This window comes from Cheilinus undulatus, linkage group 19 (assembly GCF_018320785.1).
Source record: "Cheilinus undulatus linkage group 19, ASM1832078v1, whole genome shotgun sequence".
Taxonomy (NCBI): domain Eukaryota; kingdom Metazoa; phylum Chordata; class Actinopteri; order Labriformes; family Labridae; genus Cheilinus; species Cheilinus undulatus.
The window spans coordinates 37,893,367-37,919,631 of NC_054883.1; the positions used below are offsets into that span (position 1 = coordinate 37,893,367).

General features: G+C 39.1%; 1 protein-coding gene across 1 annotated transcript in view; it reads left to right on the forward strand.

Moving 5' to 3' along the window:
* LOC121527220 (collagen alpha-1(XVIII) chain-like) overlaps positions 1 to 26,265 on the forward strand; it is a 111,069-nt gene that overhangs the window by 53,328 nt on the left and 31,476 nt on the right. Inside the window, exons 3-4 of the mRNA XM_041814073.1 lie at positions 13,493 to 13,908; positions 15,381 to 15,512. Coding sequence (XP_041670007.1) covers positions 13,493 to 13,908; positions 15,381 to 15,512 — 548 coding nt within the window. The remainder of the gene's footprint in view (positions 1 to 13,492; positions 13,909 to 15,380; positions 15,513 to 26,265) is intronic.

Consider the following 26,265-nt stretch of genomic DNA (forward strand, 5'->3'; position numbering starts at 1 on the left):
CAGAGTTCTTTTCACTGGAACTAAGGGCCAAGCCCAGCTCCTGAAAATCAACCCCACACCATAATCCCCCCTCTACCAAACTTTACACTTCTGGAAGAATGGTCAAAAATTACCACAAATACACTCCTAAACCTTGTGGAAAGCCTTCCCAGAAGAGTTGAAGCTGTTATAGCTGCAAAGGGCGCCGACGTCATATTAAAACCTATGGATTAAGAATGGGATGTCACTTAAGTTCACGTGCAAGTAAAGGCAAGTGAGCGAATACTTTTGGCAATATAGTGTATTTGAACAAATCCAGTAATATTGCTGTACTTTTTTGGCCTCTCACAGTGTCGTTGCCGGCCTCTGTCTGTTAGCTAATGCACATCTGCCATGGTGGAGGTGTCAGAGCGCTGTCTGATGACAGCAGATGCTAAAAGACACAGATAGAAACAAAGATTGGAAGTGTATTTTAATCCAAATTCACATAGAAGTTTAAAAATGAATCAACTGAAAGCAGCCGTGCCTGGGATTATTTTCTACCATCCCAGCAGCCATTAAAAATAATCAAACTCACATGCAGTTGCGTTATTTCCATGTGTTTGTTGAAAACAAGTCATTGTTGCTTGGTAATGCAATCAGTAGCAGGTGCAATTCCATGCTGATGCATTCAGGAACCCTCAGACCTTCAATGATTTAGACACGGAGCAAGAAATGGCATGAAAAATTACCAAATGACTGATTGTTTTCCCATTTCTCTTGTCTTTCTTTACTTTATTCATTCAGATTTGAACCTAAACGACGATGGTGACCTCAGGTTTAAGGCAGATGTGCTTCTACATAGGGTAAAATGTCAGTCAGTCAAAGGTAGAAATGTTGAGTTCAGAGGGTTAAAAGAGGCCGTGAGAGAGAGAACAGCATGTTTGTAAGACGTGGTTGAACCGCAGCCACAGGAGGTTTTATGTCGGTAACAGTGAGGTTTTTCATCTTTAAACATGTGGAGAAACTCGATGAGTTATTTCTTCTGGGTTATATTGTCCTGTGAATGCTCGTTAGAGGAGTTACATGCACACGCAGAGGTGGCCCCGGTGCAGGACGTGCCCCTATCCGAGTATCAGTGCTGTGGAGTCACAGATAATTGAGGTTGATTAGATCCCCTTTACTCGCTCTCTTATTAAATGTGACAGCTCATTACAAAGTGCTGCAGACTGACCGACAGCAGAGAGACTCTGGCCGGCACCATTCAGAGCCGTCCAAATACTGTGTCCGTCATCGCCACGTTATTATGACCTTTCTGATTTTCTCTTTCCTTCTGATAATCATGTATCGTTACATCTGAGCCAAGACAGCAAAAAGCTCACATTCCAGTCCTATAAACGAACTTATATACAGTATACAGCTCAGCCAGTATTTTAAGTATTAATTCTCTTTGACATAGTGGTGATTTAAACAGTTGATATGCTCCTTTAAAAACAGGGGTGTCAAACTCAATCACAGCAGGGGCCGGATTCTGGATTCAGGTCTAGCCTGAGGGCCTAACAGGGTCACCTTTTAAACCAGAAACTGTCAACCTTGTTTCACCAGTAATATGTATAAAAAGCACTGATGAGAAACATGAGAAAAGTAAATTTATTAGTTCAAAAAGATCAAAACATGAAATTGAAATTGAAAAATGTTTTTTTAATGGCCAATATATAAGAAAGAAAGTCAAAACCATGGGTTTAAATGTCAAAATATTAAATAAAATGTTTAATAATGAAATTAAAAGTCAAAATATGATTCAAAATTTTAAATTGTGAGTGTAAAAGGTCAATTTATGAGATTATGATGTCACAGTTTTGAGTTGAAAATATGAGATAAAATACGAAATAATTGGTTCAAAAGGTCAAAATAAGAATTAAAAATTACAATCATGAATATTAAAGCTCAAAATATTATGTAAGAAGTCAAAATTATGAGTTTAAAGGGTCTAAGTATGAAATGAAAAGTAAAAATCCTAATTGTGAGATGCAAAATTGAAAATGTGAAATCAACACACAAATTATATCTTTGTCCACATTTCTGACTTCTTATCTAAATATTTTTACTCCTTTCTCAGATTTTATGGAATTTTATAAGAAGGATATCTTGAATAACCAAGGACATGTTAATGTTTTCATATTTGAGTAAAATCGGCAGACCTCAGACTGATGGACTAGTTATGACAGAAATATGAGCTAATCCTGCGGGCCGGATTTAACTGTTCCACGGGCCAGATTTGGCCCCTGAGCCTTGAGTTTGACACCCCTGCTTTGAAATGTTCTAATTATGGAAATATTCTCTGCTTTCTCTCTTAAACACTGATTAATGTCCAGTCTGCAAATTCTAGAATGCAGTTTTAACAGTCAAGTTTCTTTACAGCATAACACACTAAAGTTTAGTATTTCATGATTTAGTTGCTTAAAGTTGCTTTTTGTACTAGAGATGTCAGGATGGATCAGGTACTGATCATTATGCGTCAATTTTCATGCAAATTACACAGTTAGCAGATCAGAATGAATGCTTGTGGTCACAAATCCATTAACCAGTGCTTAATACTGATGTGTATGCAGTTGTGAGAAGCACTAATCTGTAGTTAAATTATAAATATAAATGGCCAGAAAACAAGTCTGAAGCACATCAGCGTTTTTAATTAAAAAAATAAATAAATAAAATGCAGAACAGGCAGATGTTGGCTCTAAAGGAACTCTGTTTCTTCGTCTGCTGATGTGGGTCAGTCATCTTCGTGCCCCACCCCAAACAGCTGTGGTAAAATCCCCTACACTTAAAAAAAAGTGCTGTTGGTTAAAACAGTCCAGTCTTGGAATTTGTGTAGAAACCAACAGGATAGAATCTCATTAGCTAACTAAATGAGGCGACTAGGGCTGCATTCACACTGAAAATCAATGTTCCATTCTGTTTTTTCTTTGCCTAGATCTTTTTTTTTTCTGTTATTTACTTTTTAAGATGTGGCACGCATCAGACTCCTTGTTCACTTTAATGGATTCAAATACTGTGTAAAAGTGGCCCAATTTGCTCAGAAAAGCTACTTTTACAACCCTCCTCCACCCCAGCTTCTCCATTATACTACATCTGATTTAATAGATGCAGAACTTTTGTTAGATGAAGTTTTGGCTCAGTAAAATGATTACTAGGTGCAAGTTTACTGATCATAATAGGGAGCTCAAATGTAACTCCAAGTGAAGGAAATGTTTTGGTTTAGACAAGAATGTGAAATTTGTTTCCTTAGCAGTATAAAATAATTGCATTATTACCTCCGCCAAGGAGGTTCTGTGTTCGGGTGGGTTTGTTAGTTAGTTTGTAAGTTTGTTTTTTTGCTAGCAACATAACTCAAAAAGCTATGGTCGGATTTTGATGAAATTTTCAGGAAATGTCAGAAATGGCATAAGGAAGAAATGATTAGATTTTGGGACTGATCTGGATCACCGTCTGGATCCAGGAATTTTTAAAGGATTCTGTTCTATTGGGAGATAGGGCTAATGGCAGAGGTCTGCACTCTCCGTGTGCTTTTCTACTGTTGTTACCACTTTACACCAGGAGATGGCAGACATGAGTAACTTCAATCCCAGCAGCGTTTTTGAGTGTGTTTCTATTCAAAGTTTTGGAGTTTATAGAGTTTGAAAGACGCACGCCCGGTCGAGGAGATGAGTCGGGGCCTAATAGAGACAAAGACAGCGAATTGTAGCAAGAATACTCACAATGCTGGGAGAAATAGAGGAATATTCACCCTCTGCCATGACTTTCAGTCGTCCAGTGAGACCATGGGTGAGACTGTCAGTGCATCTGTTGGCACCAGCAGGCAATGCTTATGCCATGACAGTACCCACGTAGCGTTATCTGTGCATGCCTCAGAATAAAGCAGGCAGAATTCCAAAAATAAAATCCTCATGGGCACAGATTAACCTCTTGTCTGACTGAAATGGATTCTGTTCAACAATCCACCCCAGAACACTTTTGTGATGATTTAGGGTCACAGTTTGCACCATCTGTGTCTTGCACAGTCCTAAGCTGGCCTGAAAACCTCCCAACAGGGATGCTATGTTAGTAAAAATCTATCCATTTGCAGGGACTCTTACTACAACCCAACACGCAGTTACCAATAAAGTCACAGATTTTGACATTTGCTTTTGATGGTGGTCTCAGTCTAGCTACAGTCTAATCCAGCTTTGTAAAAGGCCCAACCTGGATCAGGTCACATGGAAAATCTGTCTGAGCAGCATTGTTGTCAGATGGATCTTCCAGAGCAAATAAAACATGAGCTTGCAGTCTCTTTTCCAGGCTTAAAGTGTGTGTTCTTCACTCAGTCTGAACTGAAGTTGTACCTTTGGACTTTTGAACTCTGTCTCCTACCTCAGGAGATCATTTACAGGAACAGAACATGAAGAAATGCAGATTGATCTGCACAGAATACTCTTGATTATATTATTCATTCATTGATTAAATAGGTTTTCCATGTTTATTACTTATGGATGCTAAAACGCTTATCCTCCAAGTGGGAATGATTCACTCACTGAAAGAACCGTTTAAGATTTCATAACTTAGATGCGGTGCATGTCCCATTTTTAAGAACTGTTTTCTCATTTAAGTGGTGTTTATGAAATTTTGGAGAAGTGCACTCTCTGCTCCTCTTAGTCATCTGGATTTTACCAAAACTTCATGTTACCCGCGGACTTTCTCAGTTAGACACACTCCCTGGAAACACACTGACCCATTTAGGAGAGGAGCAGAGAGGAGGCAGCAGCATTTGGATCGACTGTTGGAAAGAAAGCAGACTTACAAACAGTAGATACCATGTAAACAGAAACGCTAAAACCCACACCCTCACACAGTCTTACTCAACCTGCCATCTTCCACCATGATGTCTTTTTTTCTCCTTGTGCCCGATACACCTACTGAAGCTCCTAGTATGTAGATATCAGACTATTCTCACCCCCAGGTCTTTTTGTACAGCTGATTTTTCATTCTTCAAATGTGGCATCTGGCATCATCTCTGGATGCAGTTCTCCAATAGGACACCAAAGGGCACAGAAAACTGCTGGACTTTCTTGGTCTGAGGAGATGGTTCAGGTGATGATGGATCCTTCTAACATGGGACATGGACGTAGTCTCATTGTTGTCACAAAGATCAGAACTTTTGTAAAAACATCATGGAGCTGTGAATTCCCAAAGAGACTGTTATCAGTCTCTAGATTCGTTGGATTTGTTGTTGTCAGCTCTGTGTTCCCTTGAACCAGACTGTGCTTCGTTCGGTTTATGTGTCACCAGGATCTAGTCCATGTGAAGGCAGGTATTTACAATGCAGAAGTTTTTGGGCTTGTCTTGGATGTTTAATGTCGCTGGTGCACAGCAAAACTGGATTTAAATTCTCAGGGTTAAATGTTTTGCTTTATTTATCTTAAAGTGTAGATTTAACTCCTTTCTGAGTAAATGGCCTTCAGTGTTAATCCAATTCAGTCGACACTGTAAAGTTAATTGATCTAAGCTCCGCCCACTGCCATTTCAATGTGGTTGGCATGCTTTTCCCATCATGCCCTTGGGCAGAGTGTTTAAATGTGTTTAGGGCTGCAAGGCAAAACAGGGGTGAGGGATGTCGCCTCACAGCAAGAACGTTCCTGGTTTGCCTCCCAGTTACGCCCTCTCTGTGCAGAGTTTGCATGTTTGGGTACTCCAGCTTTCTCCCACCACCAAAGACATGCTTGTTAGTAGGGCTGGGCAATTAACCGCAAATTAGCTAAAACCGCAATATGACCTGCTGCAATTTACAAATCTCAGAAGTTGCAATATTTCTCTAAATGTGTCAAAATACCAGTTTAATAAATCATTTTTTGCAGAGATTTTATGCACGTTATGCAAACATGCAAGTGTCATATTTTTTATAATGGTCTACAAAAATCCTCCTTTTCCTGTTTTATGTATGTTTTTCTTCGTCAAAATGAGTGACATCAAATGATAATGTCCTTTAACAAAGCAAATGACATCACATTTGCAATCTGTGCAAAAACAGTTAGCTCATTCTAAATTGAACTGATGAAACCTACCGTTACTTCAAGAAAGTCATACCTGCTTCACCTTCCCCGCCCCAGCTGCCTCCTTTATAGCTTAAAGCTTGTTGCACCCTCATATTCAGATTCATGATACTATATACTTTTGAAATAATTTCATTGTTTTCAATGCACTTGGTCTTATTTATGGAAGTATTTATTGCTTGAATTTGTCAAAAAATACATAAGAGTGACCTAAGAATAATCACATACTAAATTGCAATGTTGGGGGAAAGAAATCGCAATCAGATTATTTTTGCAAATTGTTCAGCCCTACTTGTTAGGTTAATTGGTGGCTCTAAATTGCCCGTAGATGTGAGTGCAAGCATGTGCAGTTGTGTGTCTCTGAGTGTCAGACCTGTGATTGAATGCCGACCAGTCCAGGGTGTAACCCGCCTCTTACCCAAAGGCAATTGGGACAGCCCGACCCCAAAAGGGTAATGCAGTGTAGAAAATAGACGGATGGATTGATGTGTTTAGATGTTGCGTGTTGTACAGTCATCACTGCACAATATGCATCATGCTTTTCTAGGGAATTATTGTTGTGCTTGATGTTAGACACTTTTGCACCATGAGTGAAGTTATCCACTGCATAGGTCACTTCCTGTCTGTGGCAGGAGATGGCGTATAGTAATGGTTGGAGTGCTGACTTTCAACTCAGCATGTATCCTAGATCGATGTCCGTCTCTTTGCTCCATCTTTGTCATACGACACTTGACAACCTCATGGGTGTTCAATGTGAGGTGGAAACTTTTGAGTATGAAAAGTATGAAATGTGCATTGCTCTCTAGTAGTATTTAATGCTTTAAATACCTCAAGTTTACACCCAAAGTAACAGGAAATAGCACAATATTTGGCTTGTTGTTGTTGGAGTCATGATAGGGTAGTTAGAAGAAGAAGTGTCAGCCTAGCCCAGTGGGGGTGAGTGCTAGCCCTCACCCTAGCTCTGCTTCTCCACCCTCTTTCTGAGCCTGGGTCTGTTGAAGGTTGTAATGCTGTGAGGGCCTTATTGTGTTGGCATGTTACCTACTGTAGATTGTTGTATTTTGAAGCTTCAGGCCATAGATCAAACTGTTGTTCGGGGGGTTTGGAGAAAGAACATGCTAAAGCTTTAAGACTTATCTGCATGTATCTAACTGGCTCGTTGTCAAACATGACTTCCCCTCCCATGCAAAGGGAGTTATCCAGATAAAAGCCTGCGTTCTTCCTCTGGGACTCAGAGCCTGAACGGCCTGGCAGCATCATGAACTTCTTGAATGCACCTTGAAGTTATTACCACAGCTTAGACAGCATGTACTGTATCTCCTGAGCCCTCTTCTTCTTCTCTGCTTTCTTTCCCTGTCACTGTTCCAGAGCAGGTGGTGCTCCCACTCAGCCAAGCCTGATTACACCGAGAAGTCACACCCTGACCCGAATAACTCACAACTTCCTCACAGCTGACAGTGTTTTTCACTGGGATATTTTACATTTTCGCTCCCTGCTTTCATCTGTCATCGTATCCTTAAGAAACTCACCAGTACATGACAACAAACACGGCTGCAGAGGACAGACAGTGAGTCTGCAAAGCTCCTGTGTGTTCTCGTTGCATCATGAGAACTTGAGCAAGTTCAGAGAGTGTGTTTTAGTTTCCATCGCGATCTGTCCAGCTGTTCAGTGTCTGACCCAGTGGAGCAACATCTGCAGTGAAGTCACTCTCGGGCAAAGACAGAGCAAAGTGACAGGCCGAGCTGTGGGGCTGTTGGCAGTAATTTAACAATGACAACATAAAAAAAGATAAAGAGAAAAATCAGAGTCTTCTTGTGAGGCTGCCAACAAGCCAACTGTAAGAGCAGGAGTCCAGATTTCTCTGGAATGAGAAATGGGTCAGTGAGTTTCTGGAAAATCATTCTGCAAGTTTGTTTAAGCTCACTTAGATTTCACTTCATCAGCTTAATAAGACAAGAGCCTGAAAAAAAGTCATTAAGCTTTTTCCAAGTGTCAGAGTCTTGTTTTATTAAATCAAGGCTTAGAAAAGAGGGGAAATTTTCAGTTGGCAAAAGCTTCATCCAAAAGTGTTCATAGCTTAAATGCTGTGAAGTATTTTACTGCTTAAAGCTGCTTAATCACGCCCAGAATTTGGCTCCATTTTCATGACAAATACCAGACTCACACCCAAATACAGCTTTCCAAAATCAGTCATCTTAGCCAATAGTTTTCTGAAAATGCCCATCTTGCATTTTAGTGTGAATGTAGAAAACTGAGCTTTTAGAAACATAAGCTTGACCAGATGGTACAAGCCTGCCTGGCACAAAAGTATGAGGAAATTTTTGCCAATTTCCAGCCTGATCTTTTCCAATCCAGGTAGTATTTGTTGTGAGAATGATGCCTGCTGTTGTCAGTTACAGTGAAAGATGTGGAGCTGTGAGATGTGCTGATATACCTGTTTGATAGTTTATGCTCTTGCTGGCGGAGCCGTGCTCGTCGACAGACAAGGCGGGCAACTCCTTGGTGCGGTGGAGTGCCCCCGACCGCTGAGAAACTTTGAACATCAACAGTGGTTCAAAATGTGCAAAGTCTGCAATGACATATGCACTTTTTATTCACAGTCTCTCTTTTAATTTTTGCAACATGACAAAAGCACATCAAAAAGTGCATAAAAACACAACATCAGAGCTGCATTTGAACATAACCTGAGGCAGTAGAAAGGGTTTTTTCACTTGAATAAAGAAAAAAAAAAGAAAAGAAAAGAAATTCTTTAGATAATAATATTGGTCACAGTTTTACCCAGGCATATCTTAAAGTGCATAAAAACTAACTTTACACAGTTACTGTTTAAAAAAAGGGGCATGCTTTCAACTTGGAGTGTTGCATTCATGGTCTGAAATACTGTGGGAATTTATGAAAACTTGCAAAACAGGTTGCCCTCTGCATCTCTGGCATGACCTCAGGCTGGGCCTCTTGGGGGTTGGTTCAGGGCCGCTAACTGAATAGGCCCGGCCTAGAGATGCACATAATGATCAGATATCAGTGGCGTCAGTAATAAATAGCGGCAGAGAGGTTTGAAAGTTTTATGCTAGAGAAAAAAGGCAGCTGTAAATCCAGAGTTGGCTGGCATCCATTTTTAGTTTTTAATTGCCCTGTCTGTGGAGGTTTTAATCCAATTAATGCATGGGGGTAAAGACGGGTGCCTCTCTCCTCCTGTGGGGAACATATCTGACCACACATGCAGCAGCACTCGTGTTTTTGTGTTCGAATGCTCATCCTATTCTTCCTTTTGGTGTCTCCCTCTTATTGATATATAGCCGCACTTGTGGAAGTTTATATCCTCAGTGTCTTTTGTCTTTTTTTGTCCTACTCACACATGCCATGCAGTAAGCCTAATTAACAGGAGCTGCCACTGGGCAGCACGTGTGTATTAGTCTAACTTAATGCCTTCCAGATGCCAGCCTCTCCGTACCCTGCTGCCCGTACAGAGAGCAGACGACGGTTCCTGGGGTCTGTTTCATAAGCAGAACCAGGTGTGGAGGGGACTGAGGGTGCATGTCTGACTGAGAGAGAGAGAGGAGATATGATGTGGGAGGTGGGCATTCATGAACTACTGCTGTGTGGTGGGGGAGAAAATAGGAGCTCCTGCTGTTTGGCATGAGTCAGGACTTGGAAATATACATGCGATTATACCACTGAAAGAAGGAGAGCAGGCCAACAGGAAACTGGCTCTACTTACAGAAGCTGCACTGAATATTGTGATGATGCAAGGCAGGCGTAAGAGTATTGATTGTGTCTTGTTACCTTAAGTGGCCATACCTGGAAAGAAAAGGGCCCTGTTTCCCTATGTCACAGATTTTACTCTAAATGGGGCCATAATTTACTGAATTAACAGCATGCTGCAGAGAGGAAGATTTAAAACTCTTCAGAGACGTGTTGAGTAAGGTAATAAATTAATTTAGAGGTAATTTTCTCATCTGGTTTCATGCATTTGGGTTTCTTTTTTCTGTCCAGTGTAATCACTCCCTTCTGGCCATTTAAAACAAAGAAATAAGACACTTCCTTCGTTGCCTCAGTTTAGTAGCCAATGGCTAAAATCACTTTGTCTATGGTAGGGGTCATCAAGTACATCTACACCAGGGCCAGATTTAGTCTTGACCGAGCCTATGGGGGCCAGACTTCCAAATAAACAAAAATTAAATCAATATTTTGTTCTGATTAACATATTATCTTATTAGTATTTGTATTTTCTTTCAAAACGCAGGACACTTTTAGGCATTACCTGTGAGATCAATCCCGATCTATAATGCCGTAGACCACAAGGAGACAGGCATGCCCACAGAATTGACTGGGCTCCTGAAAATCCCAGGGAATGGGCCCTCATAATTATGATTTAGCAACTATATGAACTCATGTTTCACACTTTTCACTACTTCACTGCTTCATTCTGCCATTTCTGCAACATTTTGTGCTACTGTAAACCCATTTTTGCCACTTTTTGCTATTATATCACTATTTAACCCACTTTCCTGCATTTTCACTGCTTTGCCACTGGCTATTTTTGCACCATTTTGCCACTTTTAACCCATTTTTGATACTTTTTGCCCTTTTTTGCCTCTTTAACCCAGTTTTTGCAATTCTTTAACTCCTTTAAACCACTTTTCTTGCCTGTCTTCTCTCTCCTTTATCAGTTTTTACCACTTTTTGTCAATTTTTGCCACTTTTCATTACTTTTTTCATCATTTTTGCCACTTTTAACCCATTTTTGCCACTTTTTGCTTTTTTATCACTCTTTAACCCACTTTCTTGCCTTTTCACTACTTTGCCATTGGCTATTTTTGCACCATTTGTCACTTTTGACCCATTTTTGGTACTTTTTGCCCTTTTTTGCCTCTTTAACCCAATTTTTGCCATTCTTTAACTCCTTTAAACCAATTTTCTTATCCTTTTGTGCCACTCCTTTATCTGTTTTGCCACTTTTCATTACTTTTTTCACCATTTTTGCAACTTTTAACCCTGTTTTGATATCCTTTTTGCCCTTTTTTTCCTTATATACTAATGATTTGCAACATTTTAACCTCTTCTCACCATTTTTCCTGCAAGTTTTTGTCCCTTTGTGCCACTCCACAACCCATTTGTTAATTAGAACAAAATATTGATTTAATTTTTGTTTATTTGGAAGTCCGGCCCCCAGATCTGTTAAGACTACTTCTGGCCCTTGTGCAAATGTACTCAATGACCCCTACCAAAAGTGGCAAAAATGGGAAAAAGTGGAAAACTTGAAAAGAGCAAAAATCAAGATAAACAAAGCAAAAACTGGTGGCAATAATTGTTAACAAAAGCGAGTCACAGATGGCAAAATTGGTCAAAATGTGGCAAAAAAATTAGCGACAAGAGACTAAAACAGGCGAAAGTGGCAAAATAGTTAAAAAAAATTGCAAAGAAGTGGCAAAAATGGGTGAAAATTGGCAAAAATGGGGAGAAAAGTAGCAAAACTGATTAAAGAATGAGTTACAGATGGCAAAAATGGTCAAAAAAGTGTAAAAATGTGACAAAAAATGAAAAAAAAGAAAAAAATGTTGAAAAGGGGTAAAAGAAGTGGCAAACTTTGGCTTAAAAAGCTATAAAATAGACTAAAAGTGGCAAAAAAAGGGGGGAAATTGTAAATAAGGGCAATGGAAATATATAAATAAAAAACTAAAGGTTGACAACTGTACAAGAGTGGGAAACAAACTGATTAATGTTACTTGCAATGGATAATTTCTGAGGTTAAAGTTGACCTTTTACTAATAATGGCTAACAAGTGAATTTCTGTAAAAACAAGTTAAATGTGAAGTCATGCTAAAACTATTTCAATATGAATTGCTTTTGGGGGGATTTAATAGCTGCAGACATTTAAAATGATGCCAAAAGATGCTCTTAAAACCACAACATTTTCTTTTCCTGCTTTTCTGAATTTAAAGATCTTCTGGGGCCAGACAGGAAGCTTTGGGAGGCCTGATTTGGCCCCCAGGCCACCTGTTGATGATCTGTGGTCTATGGTCAAGTCTATAAACTGGTTGGTGGGAGCCCTTCATACTGTCTCATAAGAAAATCTGTGGTTGAAATCTCTGGGGACTCTATCATGACCTCAGGTTTGCTCCATGAATGGTCACAGTAAATTTAATATACACAAATAATAAAGCACTGATTACTTCTGGTGTTCAAATTTAATTTACAAATGTCCCCTGGCTCTGCCTCACTGTCTGTACAGAGGAATGCTTTAATTTCTAGGATAACACATGAGCTCTCTGACCTGCAGCTGGATTAACCCACTAGGGGGCTCCAGAGCAGAGCCGACCCCCTGTCCTCTCTATGGATAGTGGACCCTGTCAACTTCAAGTACACATCAAAAACTAAGCACACAGCACATTACACAAGGCAGCCTGGTAATGTTTGGTCTAGACACAGAAACCATGCCGTGCTTCTTTTCGTTGTGTTTTTTGAAGCTGTTCTCTGATTACATAAAATATTGTGGGCCATGAAGCTGGACTTACATGTGCTCTATCTGAAAAGTAGAAGTTTGCCGGTTTTAATCGGTCAATGAATTTTATTTCCTTTGATGATATGATAGGATACAACACAGTAAGATGCAATATAAAATTATGCTTTACTAGAAGATGCAATATGATACCATGCTGTAGGGTATGATATAATTCAATCTGATATGGTAAATGGACTTGAGCTTTCCTAGTCATCCAACTACTCAAAAAGCTTTTACACCACAGGTCACACCTATGTACCTATTCACAGCCATTCACTCACACAGTCATTCACTGATGGCAGAGTTTGCTATGAAGAATTGGCCATCAGTATCAGCTAATCTCATTCTTACGCTCTTAACCAAGGACACATGGACATGTGTCTGCAACACATGTTCTAGCAACTTTACAAGAGGACTTCCTGATTCCTGAGTGCCCCATTTTAAAGGCAATGAAAGACCTATCAGTGCAATATCAGTAACACCTGAGCAGGAGTGAAACAAACTCCTCAGGTCCAGGCGCTGCTGTTCGCAATAGGGAACCATAATATGCAGCTTGGCCAATTAATTGATTTGATTTGTGATGATGTGGGATAAGTTTAAAATTTAATGTCTGTGACTTTTGGAAAGTACACTGCAAAAGCACCTTAATATGTGTACAAACAAGGTTGTCACTGCATTGAAGAGTTTGTTTAAAGGTCAGATTTTGCTGCAGGAGCCACAAGATTACCTCATTAAAACTTGAATTTCAGCGCAGAAGTGAAATTTAACCCCTGATACCTTATTTCCTCCTGTATGAAGTCAGTTGTCTCAGCCTTTTTTTTCCCATGACTGACAAAGCTCAGTTTATTTTGGTTTTCGCTCTGTTTCACACTTGGCTGTATCCTAAATTTGTTTTCTTTTCCCCTTCACTAACATGGCTTCCACCTCTGTGTTTGTTTTCCTCCAGAACGTGGTTCTCAGGGAGCCTTGGACCTCACCGAGCTGATCGGCGTCCCCCTTCCTCCCTCCGTCTCCTTCGTCACCGGATTTGAGGGCTACCCGGCCTACAGCTTCGGCCCTGATGCCAACGTGGGCCGCCTCACAAAGTCCTTCATCCCCGACCCGTTCTACAACGACTTCGCCATCACAGTCACAGCTAAGCCCACCACACGGCGAGGAGGAGTGCTGTTCGCCATCACAGACGCTTACCAAAAGATTGTACACCTGGGCATAGCGTTATCTGAGGTGGAGGATGGGTCCCAGAGAGTCGTACTGTACTACACAGAGCCGGGGACAAGAGCGACGCAGGAAGCAGCTTCGTTTAAGATGGGAGACATGACGGGGAGATGGGCGAGGTTCACTCTGACTGTGCAGGGTGCTGAGGTCAGTTTACTGAGTTTAACTCACTTTGTACCAACAGTGGAGCATCTAGACATCTATAAGTATGATTAAAATGTCTAGATGAAGAATTTAGCTCCGCCAAGCTCTGGAATGTACTTCTAATGCACTTCTTGCCCTTTTCTGTTCCTTCTTTCTCACATGAGATCCTATCTAAGTATAGCCCGGGCTTGTCTCCTGATTAGTTTGAACGCGCAGTTAAACAACACTTTTCTTTCTTTCTTTCTTTCTTTCAATGAAGAAATAATAAATAAATAAATAAATAACAGGCCAAAATATGGAGGTGCCAACCCAGACTATCAACTTCTCATTACTGCAGAGATGTAGAGTATTTTTAACACAATATTGGCATTAGCAGATACCAACTTAAAAAGCTTAATACCGGATATGGAAATATCTGCTGATCTTTACATCCAGTAACTCCTTTCATGTTAGCAGAACAAATCGTAAATAAGCCTTAAATATTGGCATGCAACTATTACATCAAGTATAGATGGTTGTCTAGGGCACTACACATTTAGGGGTGTCCCTATGGACCCTGAATATTTCAGAGATGGAGGTGAAGAAAGCAGAGGTGGAGATCAAAATGAAGAATAGGGGGGAGGTAAAAGCATGGACAGAGAGAAAGAGGATTCTGGACGAGATAAAAGCAGGGACAAAGTGAATTATGAGGATGATGGAAGAGTAGAAAGCCAATACAGAGAGCAAGATGAGGATGATGGAGGAGACGAAAGCAGGGACAGGGTGCAAGATGGGGATGATAAAGAAGAGGAAAGAAGAGATAGAGAGCAGGATGAGGGCAATAAAGAAGAAGAAAGCAGGGACAGAGAGCAAGATTAGGGCAATAAAGAAGAAGAAAGCAGAGTTAGAGAGCAGGATGAGTATGATAAAGAGGAGGAAAGTGGGGATGAAGAGCAAGATAGGGTTGACAGAGGAGATAAAAGCAGGGACAGAGAGCAAGATGAGCATGATGGACGAGACTAAAGCAAGATGAGGGCAATGAAGAAGAAGAAAGTGGGGATAGAGAGCAATATGAGGATGATAAAGGACAAGAAAGCAGGGATGAAGAGCAAGGAGATGATAATGGAGAAGCAGGACCAGGGAGCAAAATCAGGGACAGAGAGCAAGAAGGGGTTAATGAACACATAATCTAATTTGAAGGAAATAATACAAGTAAATCTAATTTATCTATGGTTAAAAAAACACATGTTTTTCATTAATATATTGAACTTATTGGCAAAAAAAAAGTAAATTCTTTGACATTTATAAAACCAAGCTTTTTTTTTTGGTTTGTTTTGCCTTGTGTAATATTCTTTCTGGGAGCCCAAAATCTCTTGCTACACCCCTGTTGAAAAGTAGTGCTTAATAACCTGTATCTGGAAAAAAAAAAAATGATAACCAGCCCTAGTGCTGTCAGACAGTGGTTAAACAAGAGTTTATGTTCCCATGTCTCTCAGGTGCGTCTCTTCATGGACTGCGAGGAGTACCACCGTGTTGACTTCCTCAGGAGCCCTCAGCCTCTGACCTTCGAGGCCAGCTCGGGGATCTTCGTGGGGAACGCAGGAGGGACGGGTCTGCAGAGGTTTGTGGTGAGTCCTGATAACACTGGCTTTGTTTTTGTCTCTTCCTCAGGTTCTTCCTGATCTGCGTTTCATTTGTCAGGCCTGTGTGAAAGCTGCTGGTTAATCCCTCATTCCTGATGTCAGTGGGTTTGGAAGAAAGAGCCCACAATAGATGTCAAATCCGTTTTCTCGCCGCAGAAACAAACGTGGCGTTTGGGCGGCTGCCTGTTTTACATCTGACACATGAATACAATAGTCTTTGTTGGCAGCTTTACGACCGCCACAGGAGACGAGGAATGAATGACCACATGTGTTTGTGAACGCAGCCTTATCCTGTGAGAGCTCATAACTGACAAGCTGCATGTGATATACATATTCTGGAGTATGGCGGATCGCTCATCTTGAATGAGTTACCGGGAGTGCAACTGTGTGAGCAAACGCCAAGACTGAATCAACAGAGCAGAATGAAACAAGAGTGAAGGTTCTGATTATGTGTAATTATTGTAAAAAATCCCCTTGTGTGGTTAGAAGCGGGATGTTTGAGAAAAGATGGTAACACATGTGATGCTGTTCTTCCCTCTGCGTTCATGTAAAAGAAAATAAATCAGTAAATACTCCTGCACAAAAGCAGGGACGGAGTGCAAGATGGGGATGATAAAGAAGAAGAAAGCAGGGACAAAGAGCAAGATGGGGATGATAAAGAAGAAGAAAGCAGAGACAAAGAGCAAGATGGGGATGATAAATAAGATGAAAGCAGAGACAAAGAGCAAGATGGGGATGATAAAGAAGATGAAAGCAGAGACAAAGAGCAAGATGGGAATGATAAAGAAGAAGAAAGCAGGGACAAAGAACAAGACGGGGATGATAAAGAAGAAGAAAGCAGGGACAAAGAGCAAGATGGGGATGATAAAGAAGAAGAAAGCAGAGACAAAGAGCAAGATGGGGATGATAAATAAGATGAAAGCAGAGACAAAGAGCAAGATGGGGATGATAAAGAAGAAGAAAGCAGGGACAAAGAACAAGACGGGGATGATAAAGAAGAAGAAAGCAGGGACAAAGAACAAGACGGGGATGATAAAGAAGAAGAAAGCAGGGACAAAGAGCGAGACGGGGATGATAAAGAAGAAGAAAGCAGAGACAAAGAGCAAGATGGGGATGATAAAGAAGAAGAAAGCAGAGACAAAGAGCAAGATGGGGATGATAAATAAGATGAAAGCAGAGACGAAGAGCAAGACGGGGATGATAAAGAAGAAGAAAGCAGAGACAAAGAGCAAGATGGGGATGATAAATAAGATGAAAGCAGAGACAAAGACCAAGATGGGGATGATAAAGAAGAAGAAAGCAGGGACAAAGAACAAGACGGGGATGATAAAGAAGAAGAAAGCAGGGACAAAGAGCAAGACGGGGATGATAAAGAAGATGAAAGCAGGGACAAAGAGCAAGACGGGGATGATAAAGAAGAAGAAAGCAGAGACAAAGAGCAAGACGGGGATGATAAAGAAGAAGAAAGCAGGGACAAAGAGCAAGACGGGGATGATAAATAAGATGAAAGCAGAGACAAAGAGCAAGATGGGGATGATAAATAAGATGAAAGCAGAGACAAAGAGCAAGACAGGGATGATAAAGAAGAAGAAAGCAGAGACAAAGAACAAGACGGGGATGATAAAGAAGAAGAAAGCAGGGACAAAGAGCAAGACGGGGATGATAAAGAAGAAGAAAGCAGGGACAAAGAGCAAGACGGGGATGATAAAGAAGATGAAAGCAGGGACAAAGAGCAAGATGGGGATGATAAAGAAGAAGAAAGCAGAGACAAAGAGCAAGATGGGGAAAATGGAAAAGATTACTGCAGGGACAGGGAGCAAAATTAGGATGATGGACGAGACAAAAGCAAGGACAGGGTACAAAATTAGGGAAATAAAGAAGAAGAAAGCAGGATAGAGAGCAAGATGAGGACAAAGAAGAAGAAAGCAGAGATGGAGAGCAAAATGAGGACAAAGAAGAAGAAAGCAGGATAGAGAGCAAAATGTAGGCAATGAAGAAGAAAGCAGTGATAGAGAGCAAGATGAGGACAAAGAAGAAGAAAGCAGGGACAGAAAGCAAGATGAGGAAGATAAAGAGGAGGAAAGCAGGGACGAAGAGCAAGATGGGGATGATAGAGGAGATAGCAGGGACAGAGAGCAAGATTAGGATGATGGATGAGACTAAAGCAAGGACGGAGTGCAAGAGGTGGGCAATAAAGAAGAAGAAAGCAGGGACAAAGAGTATGATTAGGGCAATAAAGGAAAAGAAAGGAGGGACAAAGAGCAAGGAGAGGATGATGGCAGAGATAAAAGCAGGGACAGAGAGAAAGAGGATTATGGAGAAGATAAAACCAGAGACAGAGAGCAACATGAAGATGACGGAGCAGAGGGAAAGCAGGGACAGAGAGCAAGATTAGGATGATGAGCAAGATGAAAGCAAGGACAGAGGCCAAGATGAGGATGATGGATTGAATTAATGGAATTAACGGAGCAGAATGAAACAAGAGTGAAGGTTCTGATTAGGTGTAATTATTGTAAAAATCCCCTTGTGTTGTTAGAAGCGGGATGTTTGATGAGAAATCAGATCCAGGAGAAGAGATGGTAACACATGCAATGTTGTTCTTCCCTCTGTGTTCTTGTAAAAGAAAATAAATCAGTAAATACTCCAGCCCTTTCCTCCCAATCAGCCTTGATTTGCTGCTTTGTGACTTCTAAAGAAAGGCTGAGCCTGTCCCAGTGTGACAGGAGGGAGGATGAAGAGAAAATAGTTCAGAGTAAAGGGATTTCTATTTAATTTTGTACAGGAATAAAGGGAGATGGATTTTTTGGCTCACATGTTGATAAACTCCAAGTGACATCTGAAACATGTCCAAAATGTTCTCAGAAAGTTAGAAATGAAACAATACGTATCATAAAACATGCCAGAAATTATTTTTATGAATCAATCAAATCACGGCCGGTGGCTCAGCTACTAAAGCATTTGAGCTTTGACCTTAAAAACAAAACCTCTGCTGCTTCCAAGCCGTCCCTCCTCTTTCTGTCTTTGATTTGTAGTTATGTAAGTTGAAAGATGTTTCAGACAGTGGAAAGACGCTCTTTCTGCCATGAATCTCTTTTCCTCTCATTAAGATTTTATTTGAGAAATGGTAGCAGAGTCGCGGAGAAATACGATGATCCAGTGAGGGGGAAAGAGTGTTTATTCAGGATTTATGGGGTCTCAGAGGGGAGTCCGTTTAGCTGCTGGAAGAATTTCTCATATAGGTTGTTCTACCTGCTCAGATAGAACAACCCATCTGTTCTGCATTTCAACCGTGAAGATCTGGAGATTCATTTTAGATCTAAATAGCACTTTTTTTTTTGCATTATACTGCATGAGTGACAAGTTATTCTGAGAATTCCTCTCATATTTTGTCATAAATTTTGTCCTTATTTGCAACTTTCCCCCTTTTTTGCTACTTATAATCTATTTTTATAGGTTTTTAAGCCCAAGTTTGCCACTTCTTTTGCCCCTTTAACCATTTTTTTCTTTTTTTGTCCTGTTTTACGCTATTTGCAATTTTTTTCCACTTTTTTGCCATATTTTGCCCCTTCTCACCCATTTAAGCTGCTTTTTCCCATTGAATGCCACATTTCTCCGATTTTTGTCACTCTTGTCCACTTCAGTCTCTTTTCCCTCATTTTTTGCCACATTTTTATCATTTTGACCAATTTTGTTACCTCTGACTTGCTTTTTGTTAACATTTTTTGCCATTTTTCAACAGTTTTTGCCTCGTTTATCTTGTTTTTTTTCTTTTTTCAATTTCTTCCCACTTTTTTCCCCATTTTTGCCACTTTTGCCCCTGTAAGTTATTCATTTTTTGCCACACTTTTATAGTTTTTTGACCATTTTCACCATCTGTAACTCATTTTTTTAATCAATTTTGCCACTTTTTCCTCCCCATTTTTGCCAACTTTCACCCATTTTTTGTCACTTCTTTGCCGCTTTTTAACCATTTCACCACTTTAACTTATTTTAATCGCCATTTTAACACATTTTTGCCACTTTTCACCAGTTAGTTTGTGGCTCTTGCAAAGGTTTTTTTGAACAATTTGGCTCTTTGGTTGAGCAGTAACTCTGGTCTAAGGGGTTTTTGTCAAAGTTGAATGGAAAATGATTTGTTTGCAATAAACCAATTAAACAAAGAGAAATGAAATAGCTTAACACAATAAATGCTTCAAGTGGTTCCCCCAAATCCAACCGAAAATGCAATTTATAATGATTTCTCCAGTCTCAAAATTATTTTACTGACACCAAAATTATATTGAAAAAGATTCAACTTGTCATCAGTTCATCTTTTTAAATGATATAGGAGCAGAAAATCCCACAGTGTGCTTCTATTATCTATCACCATCACTCTACTGATCATCAAGAGGGCCTTAAGTCTTTTCTGTCCTTTCTTTTGCTCAAGAGCTCCATTTTTCCTCTACTCTACTCCCTTCTTCATGCAGCCCTCCCCTCTCCTCCCTCTCAGACAGAGAGCCCCAGCAGTGACCGACTCTTTCCAGTGTTTGAACTGGCTGCTCTGTCACAGATCTTCTTATCTCTCCCCAGTGAGAGAAACAACAGCCAAGCAGCAGAAAAACCAGCAGTATTCCTCTCACTCACAGCTTCAGATGCAGACAGATGGACTAGAATATGTTCTCCACACTGATATGATGACCACTGATAGTTTTGTTCTTTTTGTTTCACTGGAATCCCTCTGATAGTTGTGATGGACAAAGAAGTAGAGATTGTATGCAAATCATTCAGGCCTCTGATCCATCCGAAGCACTTAAACATATGTGATTGGCCAAAATGATGATAATTTGTGCACATTCATTTAACTCTTGCCAGGGTTTTAAGCATGAAGCCTTTAAGCAATTTAAAAGTCTGGATGCAAACATTAAGCTGCAATTTTCTTTAGTTTCCTAGTAATTGCAGTCTTTTTCAGTAAAAAAGGAGATAATTCTGCTCAAATATGCTGAATTTGAACTTTACAGCTTTATTTCAATCAATTACTCCTTGTTTACAGAGTACCAATTATTAACCAAAATTATTTCAAGACTTTTTACAAAAAAGGGGCAGGTGTGGACTGTAATATTGTTAATAAAAATTATGATAATACTAAAAATAATGATACTAATCAAAACCATACTACTAATAATAATAATAATGATAATAATCATTATTATTATTATTGTTTTTGTTGTTGTTGTTGCTGCTGCTGTAATGATATTAATAATACAAGAAATAATAATACAAGAAATAATAATAGTAATAATACAATAAAAATAAAATGATAATAAAAATAAAAATAATCTAATAAAATAATAGTAATAAAAATGATAAGATTGAAAGATTAAGATTGAAATGATAATTATTAGTACTATAATAAAAAGTGTAATGAAAATAATAGTGATTACATCCATAAGAAAAGTAATAACATAAAATAAATAAATAAATGAATAAATAATAGTTATACAAAACAATAGTTTACATAATAATTATAATCATAATGAATCCTGAAAATTGAAATAATGATGATAAAATAATAACAATAATAATTTTATCAATTATCATTGTCATCATCATATTAATAATAAAAATGTTAATGTTAATCATAATTCTAACAACAATCATAAAATTTCATTATAATAATAGTGTTGATATTTAGTTGTTTTTTTTTTTAAGATTTATTTTTGGGCATTTTTGTGCCTTTATTAGATAGAGGAGGACAGTGGATAGAGTTGGAAACAGGGTCAAGAGTGGGGGAGAGACATGCGGCAAAGGGCCCCAGGCCGGACCCAAACCCTGGCCGCCTGCATACATGGGGAGCGCCTTTAACCACTAGGCCACCTGCTCCCCAGTGTGAATATTCCTCTATTCCTCCCAGCATTGTGATTATTCTTGCTGCCATTCACTGTCTTTCTCTCTATTACGCTCCGACTCGTCTCCTCGACCGTTCACGTGCCTTTCAAACTCTATAAACTCCAAAACTCTAGATGAGTTACTCATGTCCGCCATCTCCTGGTATAAAGTGGTAACAGCGCAGCCCTATCTCCCAATAGTGCAGAATCCTTTAAAGAATTCCTGGATCCAGACAGTGATCCAGATCAGTCCCAAAATCTAATAAGTTCTTCCTTTTGCCATTTCTGACATTTCCTGAAAATTTCACAAAAATCCATCCATGACTTTAATAATGATTATAATAATGATGATAATAATAAGAAAAAGAAAGATAAATTGATGAAGATAATGAAACTTATAATGATATGATATTAATCTTTAAATAACTAATAAAATTCATAATCATGAAAATCATAATGATAGTGATTATAAAAAAGTAATAACAATAAAAAGATTATAATAATTAGCAGCATCGTCATCATCATCACCATATTAATAATGAAAATGTGAATCACAGTAATAGCATCAATTAAAGATAATTGCATAGTAATGATGAAGAAATAATAGTTAAAATCATCATCATCATCATCATCTTAACATTTTTCCACTTTATGTGAACAAATATTTTGCAACTTTTTAGAGTAAGTAAAAATAGGAAAAAGTGAAAAAATTTAGAGCTGTAGAGTAAAAACATGCAGAGGTTTTTGGTTTTGTTATAAAATTCTTGAACACACTGATATAATAAAAGCTTGGGTAGCTACTCCTATCACTTTGGACCTCTCAAGTCATGCTACATTCTTGTTACAATCAGATCAAGTGGTGACCCCTAGTGGCAAAAGAGGTTCTCAGCATTTTGTTGTTTATGGTGTGTTGTCAGTGTTTCTTTTGTCAACTCAGTTCAAAGTGTGTCGACCTTCCTGCAGCAGCATTGAAGTTGTGCACGCAAACACTCTCAGCCAGCTCCAGCTAAAGTTTCATCCTCTCTGTTCCTTGGCAACACTTCTCTCAACATGATGGCTGCCAGGAGCTGCAGACACAGAACAACACCGTACAAGTACCTAACGCTGTTATTAACCATGTCTGACATCTGAAAACTCCAGCACAAGGCCCAGTATGTGGGCGAGTCACAGGCTGCAGTATAAAGCTGTCTTCATTTGTATCTAAGCTGATCACCTGAAGCCTCTACCCTCCCAGCTACATAGTCCACTGTGAGCTTAACCTTTCAAAGATATCCACTTCTTACATGCATATTTGCATGACTTCATAAAACCCTTGTGCATGCAGCCATCTGACCATTTCATGGTTGCATGGTTAAAAATAAGCAAACACTAACAGTTGAGTCAGCATCACAAACAAATCCTCCCACTACTTCAGAATGATTACATTTATGTGATCGAAAGTTTTACAAACTGACAAGTTTTATCACAATCGATCCCTGCTGTTGCTGTGGCTCAGTTTACGAGGGAATAACAGAACTGTCTGGATGGAGTGGAAAGCTTTACGTGGTGCATTCTTGTGTTGTTTACGGCACAAACAGATGTCTCTGATTTGATCTGCTCCTCCTCTCTCTCTTTTTGTCACATGATTAAATTTCAAAGACTGAGCTTCACTTCATTTAAAACAGGTGTTAGATGAAGTGTGTGAATGCAATATCAATGAATAAGACAGGAACGACACTGATTTAGAAGGCAGCTCTAAAAATACAATTTTCAATAGTGTGCACATACATTTGAAACAATAGCAGATTTATTGGCATAGAATGGCTGCACACATGATATTATTCTGCATCTGTTCACGGACCTAATAAGAATTTTAAATTATCTTAGAAAACTTGTGAAAGGAAGTAAACTGCCAGTCTTTCTTGTTCCACTTTTAAGCGGATTTATGAAACAAATTCAGACTGAAAGTGACTTTTTTTCACACTGTCTGAAAAAAATGCATCATTTCTTCATTATCACTAGGTCTGGTCCGCTTGGCTCACTCAGTCAACAGTTAGGCTGAACCCCAATCTTACTCTTAAACTCAACCCTAAGTCTCGCCCCTCAAAACCAAGTGTAAGGGCCATCTCGTGATTTAGAAATGGGACACCCCTTAATAGCAGTTATGATTTCAGACTGTAGGGGGCAGTAATGTGCCAAAACTGCGTAGTCTGTCAATTCAGAGGAAGAAGAACAACAACCAGAACGTGTTAATATTCAACCGAATAACATGTATAAACACCACAACCACGGACAAATTCAGCTTAAAGTCACCCATATAACACGGCCATTTGCTAACACCAGACTCCAATTGTAACTCGTAGGCTTGTTCGCGACAGCACGGTTACCGGCTTATGATCGTTAAAATAAAAGTAAATGTTAGCTACGAAAAAGCAAATAATTCATAACACAACATATTGGAGTGTTTTTTGTAATTTTTACATCACTATTAACAAAGTAATTTACATTTTTAGCTCGATTTCTTTTAAAGCCCTCAAACTCACCCCTCAGCTCAACTCTCGGGGGAACTGGGACAGCCCTCGCACTTCTCGGGAACGCACATTTTGAGACTGAGGGTTAAGATTGAGGGTTAAGGGGAGATTTGGGATTCAGCCTTAGTTTCCATTAACAAAGAACTAAGTTGAGAAGAGGATATGGTGAGCACACTTCATGAAGCTGAGGTTGACCGTAACCATAGTGACACTAAGCTCATTTTCAGGGAAAGCAAAGTTTTCTGTAAGTTGAAGTTGTACACAAATATTTGGCCAGACTTGCTAATAATTGAATCCAGGTCTCTTAGTCAGACCCATCACCACAGGTGTTTAAAATCAAGCACCTAGCCATGCAGTCTCTATTTGCAAACGTTTGATACAAAATGTGTGGTTCTGAAGAGCTCAGTGACTTCAGGCGTGGGACTGTGATGCATGCCGACTTTGCAATAAGTCAGTTTGTGAAATTTCATCCCTGTTGGATATTACACAGTAAGCTGAAAGTAGTACTATTCAAAAGTGGAAGCGTTTAGGAACAACAGCAACTCAGTCACCAAGACAACCACGTAAAATTACAGAGCGGGGGCAATGAAAACACGCTCTGTGGAGTGTTAATTTTGACACCTTTTTAAAATTTTACTCTCAGTCTTAGTCTTTTGATTCCATGTCTTTTAGTTTTAGTCACCTTTTAGTCATTTCTACCCTTTCTTAATTTAGTCTATTTTTAGTTGATGAAAAGTCCTGACATTTTAGTCTAGTTTTAGTCAAAGCATTTATTCTCTTACCTAAATCTGGTACCAAATCATGCTAGTGTGTTCTCTGCACTGGGTTCCCTGCTTTCTACTGCTAAGAGGCAAAAGAGATACAGATGGTTGGTTTTTGACAGATTTACCCACAGTGGAGAGATATAATTGATTTTTAATGTAAACTAAATTACTTTTTAGTCTAGTTTTAGTCATCTTGACAAAAAATAAACTTATGTTTTGTCAATTTTAGTCATCACAGGTCTATTTTTGGCTGGTATTAGTCTAGTTTTCATCACGGAAAAGAGGCTGTCGCCAAACATTTTTAGTCATAGTTTAGTCAATGAAATTAACAGTGATGGAGTGATGCATTCTCTGTTTGGCAGTCAGATGGATGAGTCTGAGTTTGGCAGGTGCCTGCAGATGCAGACAGCTGTTCAGATTTGCTGAGGCAGATGAGCACGTAGCCGGTAGCCGAAGCCCTTTTTGCAAAATAGTGCCAAACACAGATGCTTAAAAATGTGAGTACAATGTACAACTGGGCCTGCATTGTTTTGTTTTGTTTTGTTTTTTTTGGCCCGTTTTTATCTTAAAGCCGCTAAATTACAGATATCGGCTATACCAGGGGTGTTAAACTCAATCACAGCAGGGGCTCAAATCTGAATTTAGGTCTGACCTGAGGGTCTAACAGGGTAAACATTTAACCATAAACTCTAAACCTTATTTTCACAGGTAATTGATTAAGGGGGAGAGGGAGTGATGATAAATGATTAGTTCAAAAGGTTGGAACACAAAATCCAAAGTCAAAAAAATGTTTTGAAAAGGCAAATTATGAGATAGAAAGTAAAAATCATGACTTCAAAAGTCAAAATATGAGATGAAATCCAAAATTATGTGTTTAAAGGTTGAAATTTTGAACTAAAAATCAGAGTTAGGAGTTAAATAGGTCAAAATATGAGATAAAAAGCAAAATTTTGAGTTAAAAAGGTTGAGATATGACTTGTAATTTAAGATTGTGAATCTAAAAGGTCAAAATATGAGACAAATTTCTAAATCATGGGTTTAAAAAGTCAAGATATGGTATTAAAGCCAAAGTTAGGAGTTTAAAAGGGTAAAATATGAGATTGAATTTTAAATCATGATATTGAAAATTCAAAATATGGCTTGAAATTTAAAATTGGAATCTAAAAGTTCACAATATGAGATAAAAAGTCAAAATCCTAAGTTTAAGTCATAATTTTGAATTTTAAAATATTAAAACAAATTCATTTCTCTCCCTCATTCCTTACTTTCTTATTATTTTTACGCTTTACGACTTAAAAGATATTTTAAATCTTCAAGGCTGAATTTACATTTCTATTCTGGAGGAAATCTGCAGACCTTGTGGCGCCACATTATGTAATAATGCCCCATTATGTAATAACCCTAGCCATAGGGCTTAGTGTGGGCACCAAGGTATGCCCTACCCAACTACCTTGACCTAACTCTAACCACTTAATGGCTTACAAAATGCAACGTTATTACATAAAGAATTGAAAATTTATTACATTATTACATAATGCGGCGTTATTACGTAATGTGGCGCTACAGACCTCAGACCTGCGGGCCAGTTCTAATGAAAATA